Source organism: Macrobrachium nipponense, chromosome 7 (assembly GCF_015104395.2).
Source record: "Macrobrachium nipponense isolate FS-2020 chromosome 7, ASM1510439v2, whole genome shotgun sequence".
Taxonomy (NCBI): Eukaryota; Metazoa; Arthropoda; class Malacostraca; order Decapoda; family Palaemonidae; genus Macrobrachium; species Macrobrachium nipponense.
This window is the reverse complement of record NC_061109.1, coordinates 113,499,890-113,512,715: the sequence shown is the minus strand read 5'-3', so window position 1 is coordinate 113,512,715 and position 12,826 is coordinate 113,499,890. Positions and strand designations below refer to the sequence as shown.

The 12,826-nt window shown below is 35.4% G+C and overlaps 1 protein-coding gene across 2 annotated transcripts in view; it reads right to left on the bottom strand.

Annotated features, from left to right (window-relative positions):
• LOC135217426 (solute carrier family 35 member F3-like) overlaps positions 1 to 12,826 on the bottom strand; it is a 350,261-nt gene that overhangs the window by 191,689 nt on the left and 145,746 nt on the right. The window contains exon 3 of one of the 2 annotated variants that reach the window (XM_064253287.1): positions 224 to 283. The exons of the other annotated variant lie outside the window; for it this stretch is intronic. Coding sequence (XP_064109357.1) covers positions 224 to 283 — 60 coding nt within the window. The remainder of the gene's footprint in view (positions 1 to 223; positions 284 to 12,826) is intronic. 2 annotated transcript variants of the gene reach the window in all.

Sequence of the window (12,826 nt, the reverse complement as noted above, 5' to 3'; positions counted from 1 at the left end):
ATTCATACGGAGGTTTTATACCAGGGAAATTGGGTAGAGGGCTCGTAAACAAAACTAAAATCGATTGAGGTCTTTAATTTGGTGGGTCCATGCACTATTGGATAATTGTTTAGATGCAAAAATTCCAAACTTCAAAAAATCACCATTTTGGGGGAGATACAGGGAATCGGGTATGCAGTACTTCAAGGGGGGTATGTATATGCTGAATCTCCAGGATACTCACACTTTTCTATGGGGATATAAGACCGACGGTTGGGGACGGTAATTGCACCGCACGACGAACCTGCAAGTTATTCAGATGTTTAAATGTCATGACATATTCCTTCAAATGGGTTGTTGTCATTGTTATTTCCTTTATCATATATTCAGGGTGTGAATATCTTCCCTATATTTTTTTCAGAAATTAATAAAGAGACGTTACAACAAGGAGATATTGACCACACAGCTTCAACAACAAGGAGCTCTCTCTCTCTCTCTCTCTCTCTCTCTCTCTCTCTCTCTCTCTCTCTCTCTCACACACACACACACACACACACACACACACACACACACACACACACACACACACACACCTATTATGTCATTCACCATCCATCATTTAATAAAACAGTAATAGAAGATTCCAAAAATTTATTACTTCTGGTTGTCATCTCTGTAAGATTTGCTGCATTTTATTTAAGCACTTTTTATGTTGCAGTTCTCTCTCTCTCTCTCTCTCTCTCTCTCTCTCTCTCTCTCTCTCTCTCTCTCTCTCTCTTCTCTTCTTCTTCTTCTTCTTCTTCTTCTTCTTCTTCTTCTTCACTGGAACTTCATTTTCCCAGTAGCCTGTTCGCTAAGTTTCGTGACACATTTGATATAAAAACTAACCTTCATTTTGATGTGGATGATATTTTGATATGATCACTATAAGCTTTACTGACCTTGCTGAGCTCGACAGTTTCATTGATTGCGTAGTGGTCTGTGTTATGTCACAGACTACAAAAAATTATGAATGAATGATATCTCTTGAAGTTGTCACTTCTAAATTTAATGTCAGAACAGGTGCAGATATTCTAGTGACTCACGGACATAAAACAGTACGTTGTTGTTTATGTGCATTATATTTATTTTGAGACGTAATTTACCCAGCATTCAGTGTTGTCAGTCTTTTGGATTACACAGAGAATCTTTTGTGTGATTTGCTTCATGAATGCGGACAGAATTTGTTTGTTGAGTACATTGCTAGTGGAAATGTTCTTTCGGGATATCAGTAATATGTATACACACATATACATACATACATACATATATGTATATATATATATTATATATATATATATATATATATAATGCATGTGTGTATAATGTTTGTCAGTATATATGTGCGCCTTTTTTATATTCATAAATAATAAGCCGCAAAATTTATCGTCTAATATCGAATTCTCCATACTTGGGTGTAAGTGTAGTGAATGTGGTAATAAACGATACCCATGGCATATAAATTTGCAGCGATACCAAAATATCTTAAGTTACTGTATTTCGTCTTTTAAATTGTAAATTTACTGTGGTTTCATATTTAGTGATATGCGGTTTTTTTTAATGTTTATTCGAAACTCAAATCGGATGCTTGTACTTACGTAACCAGGACCATATTCAAAATAAGGTTTAACGTAAAACTGATGGAGGATTCTTGTTGCGCCGGTTGTTAAATCCTGAAATTCTGGAATAATGCCGGATTTAAAAAAAAAAGTTTAACTTGTTATGGATACGTTAATGTAGCCTGTATTTTACGGTATGTTTTTGTAAGCTATATTTTCCAACCAATTAACTTTTGTGAATTGCACATTCTGTTTCAAGGAGCCCACTGAAAATTAGTTATATATTATAATGTTATTTTTAACCTTAGCTGGATTTATCTTTCCATATTATCATGTTATTTTTAACCATAGTTGAATTTATCTTTCCTAGTTTTTCTCTAGAAAGATTGCAAACTACCACGAATTAGTTCTTCTCAAAGAGATCGTTTTCATGGATTTTCAAATAGTATTACGCTTTTTTTTGTTGATTTTACATCCTATTTTATTTCTTACTAATCTCTTCCACTAATTTCTGTTGTTAAATCCTGACAATATACAGTAAAGCCTCTTAGATTCCAATTTCTACCTCTTGATTTGTTGACAGAATTGCACGCTCCACTTGGTGTTCGAATCAAGTTCGGTCATTGTATTAAAGAATTTTTTTTTATTATCATTTACATTTTTATACTCATGAAATATTCAGGCTAACCACAGATCAGTTGTAAGTACTATATATATATATATATATATATATATATATATATATATATATATATATATATATATGTACTGTGTATATATATATATATATATATATATATATATATATATATATATAATATATATATATACATACATATATATACATATATATATATATATATATATATATATATATATATATATACATATATATATACATACATACATAGTATATATATATATATATATATATATATATATATATATATATATATATTTAAGACTGAATGGATTCAAGGTAAATATTTTCCTTTACAATCCCTGTCTGTCATTTATACGAGCTTTCTTTGTAAACTTACTTTCATATTTATATCAGTCTGTGTAGTAAGGACGAGCTTATTGCGGGCTGCTCCATGAGCAAGAGCTCGTCCTGACATAAGGCCAGCTAAATCTAAAACAACAGGGACGAGAGTCGAAAGGTCTTGCAGCAGGACTCCATTGTTTCACTTTCCTTGGTGGCTTTTAGCTTTACACACACATACACACACACACACATACATACATACATACATATATATATATATATATATATATATATATATATATATATATATATATATATATATATATAAATAATGGGTGTGTGTACCTGTTCGTCGCCGTATCTGTGTGTATACAAACGATCTTGTTACGTACGTTCATACATTATGGCTGCCTTTCCTGATAAAGCGCAGGTGAATTCTCTCTGCTGATTGTTAGCCTTGGGGTCGAAGGCGCCCTCTTCTCTTATGTATGAGTTTGATCATGTCCACCTCCGCCTTCCCCCTCGCTTTTGCATTTCTCTGCTCCGTTGGCGGCCTCTGGTAACCCACCCTCTTTTGTGCCGCTGCGACACTGTTGTCGGGTCATTTGGAATTCTTTGATTCCGTTGAAAGATTTGTAAGATTCGGAGTTGCTGTTGAATTATTCCCGTTTCTCTCGGGCAATCTTTGTTGCTTTGATTGGATTTTGACCTGATGTCGAATGTGATCGGTAATGATCGAATGAGTTTCACTAATCGGTGGGGTTCGGTCGCATTTAAGATATGTATCTTCGTAATCGTCTGGTTTTGTGGAATCTCTCGTTTATTTTATTTTCTCTTTGCGGTTGATGGCTCCATTTTTGCTGTGTTACAGTGAATTCATGATTAAATGGTTTATTTCTACTAAGAGATGAGTTAATACCATAAACGTTTTCAAGGGCAGCATTATGTCATCTCGTAGAAGCTTAAAGTTCGAATGAAAATTGATGTTACAGATTGCAATGTTGAAAATGGAATTGCATCTAAAATGCATTTTGAAAATGAAATCGTATCTAAAATATAATTTTGAAATGGAATGCATCTAAAATACAATTTTGAAGATGGAATTGTATCTAAAATACAATTTTGAAGATGGAATTGTATCTAAAATACAATTTTGACAATGGAATTGCATCTAAAATACAATTTTGAAAATGGAATTGTATCTAAAATATAATTTTGAAAATGGAATGCATCTAAAATTCAATTTTGAAATTGGAATTGCATCTAAAATACAATTTTGAAAATGGAATTGTATCTAAAATACAATTTTTAAAATGGAATTGTATCTGAAATACAATTTTGAAAATGGAATTGTATCTAAAATACAATTTTGAAAATGGAATTGTATCTGAAATACAATTTTGAAAATGGAACTGTATCTAAAATACAATTTTGAAAATGGAATTGTATCTAAAATACAATTTTGAAAATGGAATTGTATCTAAAATACTTTTGAATGAATGAATTGTATCTAAAATACAATTTTGAAAATGGAATTGCATCTAAAATACAATTTTGAAAATGGAATTGTACCTAAAATACAATTTTGAAAATGGAATTGTATCTAAAATACAATTTTGAAAATGGAATTGTATCTAAAATACAATTTTGAAAATGGAATTGTATCTAAAATTTGCTCAAGAGTAACTTGCAGTTAAAGCACTGTACCATATATTTCTCAATGTATCGCTGTCTTTCAATAGAAGTGAGAAATAGATATTGAGGATTAAAGGTAGTGAAAAAAGGATGATATTATGATATTCGCTGTCTAGACGGATGACGTAACATAAATGTGTCATGACAAGATTTTTTCCTCTACGAATGGTGCTTTATTGGACTCGACGCGTCGCCTCAGTGCTCTTTCTGGGATCAGCCTCTGGTGCCGAATAACCTCATGAATGATTGACCCGGTTCAAATGGACTGCGTCCGCCGTTGCTCATAAATATTACGTCATCACTTTTCACAGCCTCTCTCTTCCTTGTGTGTGAACCCAGCACTATGTTGTGATGGCCTCCATAACGATCGGCCCTTTTCATCTTTGAATTATGCTTTGACTTCCATTTCTTGCCTGATTTCATTTATCTTAATATGTTCCTTAATAGTCCAGAGTCATTGAGAACCCCTTTGTGGTGCACCGATTACAGTGTGCCCGTCGCGCGTTATTTTCTGTCTCCTCTAACTTTCCCGTCCAACTTCTTTGACTTACCAAAATTCACTTTTCACTTTTCATTTAAGCTCAATCCACCGGGAAGCCATAGGTGAGACTAGAAATGTTAAGTGCATGGTCTGTTTAATGCAATAATAATAATAATAATAATAATAATCCTTCATTAAATATACTAGATTCCTCTTGACATAATTTAAAACTTTATATTTTTATTAGAGGAGAAAAGTCGTACAAGTATTTGCCTTGTATTCATCTTGAATAATAACAATTAATGTTAGGCCTAAACGTTTCTCCGTTTCCGAAAACAGTAATTCAATTCTACTGGATTAAAGGGCTCTGGGATTTTTCATTTTGACGCGACGGTTTGTGAAATTGTTCACACGTTAACTGCTGTTGTAAAGCGTATAATCATGGGTATATTGTTAACATTATTATATTATTATTATTATACTCGGCAGATAAAATGTATTCACATGGAACAAGCACACAGGATCCATTGACTTGAAATTCAAACTTCCTTAGAACAGAACGTTGGTTTCAGTCCTCCCACCGCAGACCTCAAACTGTATCAGTTACTGAGTGGCATGCCACGACACTTACCACTATACCAGCGGACCAGCTAGGTTGATAAATATGATGAAAACGAGTTTTATAAAGATGACTCATATGATTAAAAGGAAGAGGCTGGATGAGAGAACGGATCTCTCATGAACAGTAATCATAAGAAACACCGAGTTAAGTATATCTTAGTTTTACCAAATTACTGATGTGATTAACAGCTCTCCTACGGCTGGCTCGAAGGATTAGATATTTTTTTCGTGGCTAGGAACCTGTGGGTTACTTAGCAACGGGACCTACAGCTTACTGTGGGACGCGAACCACATCATATCTAGAAATGAATTAATATCACCAGAAATAAATTCCTCTGATTTCGCATTGGCCGAGCGGAGAATCGAACTTCGAACCACCAGATTGGTAGGCAAGCACGAAAACCACCCGTCCAACGAGGAACTCCGAAAGTGGAATAGTATATTATATTGTCTCACTGGCTACAGCAGAAATTAAGTGACCAGGAAAGAAGCCTGAAAAGATATGCAGAGAGGAATGAAGGCATAAGAATTGAGAGTTTTCAAGAGCAATGACAAAAGATAGATCTCACCTTTAAGGTCTCATCCATTGATTTATTTCTAATGGAACCTCGTCATTTAACGAGTTTAGTTTTATGACAGATTCGGCTGTCATTTTTACCTGGCATCCATTACATTTATTTTTAACTAAAAGGAATTCCACATTCTTCGTTTTACTACACACACCCACATATACATATACACTATATTTATCATATCATATGTATGTGTATGTGTGTGTGTGTTTGTATAAGTACACCTTTCTCATTAGGGAGATGGTGTAAGAAAATATAAAAATGCAGTTTGTTTCCGTACGCGTTTTTCAAACACTGAGCGAGACACTTTTACCTATATGCAGTAGAGTGGACTGATCGGCGGTAGACTGGGAACTATCCGCGAACCTAGCAGATGTAAACAAGCGCTGCACCACTTATTACATCTCTGCACAATGATATAATTTATATGTATATTTATATATACTATATAATATATATATACACATGGGCATATACATATTAACATATAAACATATACACACAACAGATATACACATACGGTGTGTGTGTGTGTATATATATATATATATATATATATATATATATATATATATATATATATATGTTGCATGTATGTGTATGTATTAAAGAAAACGGTTGTGCTTGCAGACGCGATTAGTTTTAATCATTCAGGTCATTCTTGCCTTGGCCTTGACCGCTACGTGTAACGTCATGCCCGGTGCTGGGGAAAATTTCCTACCATTCGTTCGCAAATCAGATTTGTTGTGGCATGAGGCTTTGAAAATAACAAGGTTATAACAGAGAGAATGGCGGCAGAACAGAATTACGATCACAGATGATACTTCTGGCCTGTTGGCTAAAATCACTTTTTCCCGTTTCCTTATTCCATTAGCTGACCTCACTTCCATCTCGCTAAGTGAGATGCTGCACTCTCTTGCCCATGTTTATTCCCCACTAAGAACACTTCATATCTTTTCCCCGGGACCAGAAACTCATTCATTTGAGTGTTTACGGGATCAACCTCAGCGCTGTATATAACCTCTTGAACGGGAACCATTCGCACACACATATATATACACGTATATATATATATATATATATATATATATATATATATATATATATATTAGTATGTATATATTATTGTTGTTATTATTCAGAAGATGAACCCTATTCGTGTTGGCTTGTTCCAAATGAATAGGTTTCATCTTCTTAAATAACAATGATAATAATATATAATAAAAATACAGATAAATAGGTAGATAAATGTATGCGTGTGGGATAAGCCGTTTTCTTTACTATGGTTTAAATAACAAAAATCAGACATATTTGATATTCAGCCATAAGGTTATAGCTGCTGAATAAAAACCCCACTTCAGAAAACTTCTTCAACGTGAGCCATTCCATTTACCCACACTCAATGACCATCAACATACTGTTGTTGCTCACTGCACAGTTCACCCTTCACCACCATATATTCATTACTCGGCGCCTCTTTCTTCCAACTTGGCGCCTCTTTCTCTCCAGCTTCCCGCCATCCACTTTCCCGCCACAACAAAGTAGTCACCGCTGTATTCATACTTTAACTGCTCTTTCGTTGATTGAATCACCGATGAAGCAAACCTTCACAGCATTAGCTGCTTCATTATACCCACAGAGGTGTAATGAAACCCTCTGTGTAATGTATACTTGCGCAAGTGGGCTAGTGCGCGCTAAAATAGACTCATTTGTTTACAAAGGAAGACATATAGATTGCAGAGGCAGATTTAGACAGATGGCCCAAGAGAGGATTTCAACGATATGAATCATTTTATGTGACAGTAATAGATATTGCAACCTTAAAATGTTGTCGAATTGTCGATTTGCGAATTGCGCAGTCATTGTCTAAAAAATCGAAGAATAATATTATTCACACACACAAACGTGTATATATATTATATATATATATATATATATATATATATATATATATATATATATGCTTAAAAAATCACAGTAGATGCACGTGACTTCATTAAATAAGCGAATACCAAAGGAAAATGAAAGGCAGAAATCCAAGCGCTTTTGTCTGTACTAAGACAGTGTCTTAGTACAGACGAAAGCGCTTTGATTTCTGCCTATTAGATTCCTGTTCACTTGTGTGTGTATATATATATATATATATATATATATATATATATATATATATATATATATATATATATATATATATATATATATATACAGAGAGAGAGAGAGAGAGATGCAAAAAGCTCAGTCAGTATTCTGACGTTAGGTTATTATGTGAACCTGTGCTGTATGAAAGTAAGGCCTTGCGTAGTCGTATACCTCTCTCTCTCTCTCTCTCTCTCTCTCTCTCTCTCTGTTTTTGGTTGCAAAAGAGTTTATACCATTTCCGCCACTATCGAGCTACGTCGGAGTGACGTATAAGTTAGTCGTTAACCTCGGCGAATATAAAATATTTGCTTTTTATCATGTGATTAGGTTACGACTACAGTATCTCCCTCTCAACTTCAGGGTTTAAGTGGTGCGGAGGTGGTTGGCGAATGGTGTCTGGCCACCCGAAATCGGTAAAGAGGAGTTTGTAAAGTATGCTCTCTCTCTCTCTCTCTCTCTCTCTCTCTCTCTCTCTCTCTCTCTCATTTCCTCGTTTTTAAGTAAATGTACCCATGAGACCTGCTTTTTCACGTGAAAGAAATAAACAAACAGTGCTACATTATAATTAAGATAATTAGTATTCAAGTACATTCAAGTAGCTGAATATTTTTGGAGCTTCAAGTTGTGATGTTTTTATAAGCTTACCAGTATTGTGAAACAGAGAAAGAGAGAGAAAAAGAGAGAGAGAGAGAGAGAGAATGGACTCTCTCTCTCTCTCTCTCTCTCTCTCTCTCTCTCTCATGGAATGTGTAGATACCGTTTTTGTCAGTGAGATGGTAATTCAAAGTGCGTCGGAAATCTATTGTGAGATGTGCTCCGGGTACAATCGACTTCCATGTTGGATGAGTCGGTTACGCGCTCGACTACCGATCTCAGGGTTCGGATTCGATTCGCCAGCGTGAAATCAGAGGATTTTATTGTGGTTCGGATCCCACAATAAGTTGTAGGTCCCGTTGCTAAGTAACCAATTCGTTCCTAGCCATGTAAAAAATATCTAATCCTTCGAGCCAGCCCTGGGAGAGCTGTTAATCAGCTCAGTGGTCTGGTCAAACTAAGAAACACTTACTTGGAATAGAAATAGGATCTGTCATCAGAGAATGGCTGTGCAGAAACATGAAGAGAAGTGAAAGTATATTTGCGGTGATGTATGATAATAGGATATTGTTGTGGAAAGTCGAAGTTCCCAGCCGCTTTGCGTTATCGCCTGTGTTACTCCCGTTATCGTAACATTTTATACCTTTCCGGTATTTTTCTGATGATCGTAGATCTAGATTTCTCGCAGGCGATAAAGCTAGAATTTTTTTATACGTATTCGTAGAGGACAGTTAACTTAGAGTAATATTACATCCGTGAATGCTCGAAGCTAAAATTCAATCATTTTACTTAGCTGTTGTTATTCTTGTTTGATATAATATGTCGATATAATTTTGTTTTTCATATGAAAAATTATGGCCAAATACTTACGGGGAAAGTTAGGCAAGATTGCATGCATGACGAACAAAACAGATATTTTTTTTATTGTTCATGTGCATGCATTCGACAAGATCTCTACTTATATGGAAATGTAAGTTATGGCTTTGTAAGTTTAAGAATCTATGCTGAAATTGTATACTGTAACAGTCAAAATTAATCTATTGTAGCAAAAGGCGTTACCTAAAAAACGACCTCGTCTTGACTTCAAGATACCACTGTCTACGTAAAATAAAAAATAAAGTTATGTAAAGCCCTATAGCTTCAAACGTCTTTGTTGTTAACATTTTCAGAGAACCCCATCAGAAACTGGTTTTTCCGACCACCTACTTACGAAATGCTGCCTCCATACTTAATGCGTCGCGTACTTTTCCATTCTGTCAATGATGCAAGGCCTCCGTTCAAACATTCCTGTCATCACTTCAGTCCAGTGGATTTTGTTTTATCTTTTCGGATAATGAGAAATAGAATGCGTATTTTTATCTATTTATTAATTTCTCATTTTTTTTCCCTTTTAATAAGTGAGATTTCTTTATTGTATTCCCCTGGTACCTTCTCTTAGTTCGTAATGAGCACCGTATTATTTGGAAGCTTGAATTTCAAGTCAATGCCTCTGTTGGTGTGTTCCATATGAATAGGGTTCGTCCTCTGAATTAATCAATAATAATAAAAATACTAATAAATACATCTATTTCAAACATTTTCATTCGTTCCATGTCAACACCCTCATTAAATTCTCGTTCAGTATATTCTATTTTATTTTAAGATATTTTGAATTCATCGGACATCTCCGAATCTCGGTTCGTATTGCTTTATTAATGCCCTGCAGACAATTTATGTTCTCCCGGATTTTTTCAAATCGCTCCTCAACACCGTCCATTAATTTCCCGAGAGAAGGCGCGGTATGGAATTCCTTTCCACCCTGCTGCTACCTACACTTCCTCTTGCACCATTCAACTCTAAGCTCTCGCAGAGCTGCTCCGTTCGTTTATGTTTCTCGAGCGCCCTGGCTTTTCATTCTTCCCTTGTTCCGTAATCAACTTATCTCCGGAAGCTTGAATGAGGTTATCAGTTGTATTGAATCCTTCCCCCTAACACCATCATCTTAGCACACATCATCTTAGCTCACCATTTTTACAATCGTGTGAGGCGACCTTGACAGGTAAAGCTCGATGAAGCCGTGCAGATTCTCATTACAGTAATGTCAAACCGATTGTTTTCATGACGACCATATCCTGTCATAAATATTCTTCTGCCACTGAAGGAACGCTCAATAATCGTTGTCATTCCCTCAAGGAGAAGGCGATCCTTTAGTTAGTGTGTCTCTTTCATGTTGATGCACGTTTCATTAAGGTTTAATCAGCGTTCAATATCAAATTCTCTTCTCGGACATTTTATTTGTCCTCCGGCAATTGCAAATGGCATCCTTTCGAAACTGGCTTCTTAAAAGATTTGCTTTTATTTTTGTAACCAAATTATTTACAACCAAAACCTTATTTTCGAAGTTCATATCCATAGTAATTGTGACTCCAGATTACATAAACGAATATTCAAACATACACTTATGGACAAAATGTTCTTTACCGTCTTGAAACCGGCAAGAAATCTCACAAACCCGTAAAGAATTTTCAATTTTACTCTAAACTGCGTTTGTGCAAGGCCATGAAATTTACATTCTTTCAATTCTGTTCTTAGTTTCATTCTTGAAATATCTGGGTTTGCACTTTCATATTCCAGATAGGAAAATAGTTACGTAATTTAGCTTTACCCTATGAATTCGTCGTATTATACATTCTCCCGCCGTACTGAATATTTTCACTGTGCGGAATAGATTTCAGAATACCATTACTCGTCATTGTAGAAATGATCAGAGGTAATTTAAAGAACCTACTGCATTTAGAGCTCTATTTGGTCTTCACTTTGGTTATTTATGTTAGCGTGTATTTCTTTTATCGAACAGCCATTCACTGTATTTGTTACCATCACTGTAAAGTAGTTGCATCAGACCTCTGGGTCACATCTCTAGACGCATAGGCCTAACGTGGTGGATTTGTTCTCAAGTTAGCGGTGAAAATGGAGCCGGGAAAGAATTTGAAGTTGGACAACTAGGCCTAAGGGAACGGCGTGAGAGAAGAGTTGGATAGATGAGCAGTACAAGGCAATAAGAAGAATCGGGGATGTAATTACTTATTATTGTCAGTAGAACAGTTTCACATAATCCTTGGAAAATTTTCTGGAATGGATAGATGAAATCTACTGAATGGAACACTGAACTCTACAGAACCTCTGATGTAAGTCACTCTCTCTCTCTCTCTCTCTCTCTCTCTCTCTCTCTCTCTCTCTCTCTCTCTCTATGACAGCAGAGAAAAAGGAAAAGCAAAGAAAATCCATGTATGAAGTTAGAGGCAGCAAAATATAGTTCTAAGTCCCATGTGAGCTCTTGCAAGTCCTACGGGATTGGTTAAAGCTCAATGCTGGTGTGCAGTTGTGCAAGGTTTCTCGCAAAGTCAAGAGTATCAGAAAGTGTAAGAGAGGTAAAGTAACAATCAAAACGAATAGAAAATAAAAAAAAAATATGATCTCGTTTGTGAAGGAATAGGAATTCTTTACAAAACTAACGGCTGTGAGCGGTATATGCTTGTTGAATATTGGTATATGTGCTTGCTCAGACTTCGAAACACAAATGAGTTTGTTTTGTTATTACAATTTCTTAGAAAAGAAACGGTTTATGAGGTAAATAATGTATGGTACTAATTATTAGCATAGTGAAAGTGACTATAGCACTGCCTAAATTGGGTAGAAAATATTTTTCGCCCGATTTACAGCCGAGTGCTGATAGTACGGAAACTAAAACTTCGAACGGAAATATTCCCTTTAATTCAGTGTGCTTTGAAATGTCACTGTCATAAGAGAAAGAGAGGGAGGGGGGGGTGGGGAGGTTCTCATTGATCTGGAGTCGATAGAAAATGGTCCCTAGAGTTCTTTGCAAGTCCATAAAGTGCTCGCCTCTTCAGGGTCGGAATTTCTGTCGGGGCTTAGTTAGAATTACGACCATCATTAATATTCATATCGCTCGATCTGGTTATTTTTAAGCTCACTCCTGGTCTAGGGACAGCCAGACATCATCTAGAGAGCCACGATTTTATTTCTTTCTGCTTGTTTCCATTGTCTGTGGTCAAAACTGCTTTTAATCTTGGTAATACAGCTCGTTTAAAGTCATGGGATTTTTAGCTGATGTTATGATAGTCTAGTTAGATGTATAGAGTAAATTAATCCCGCTTTGCAA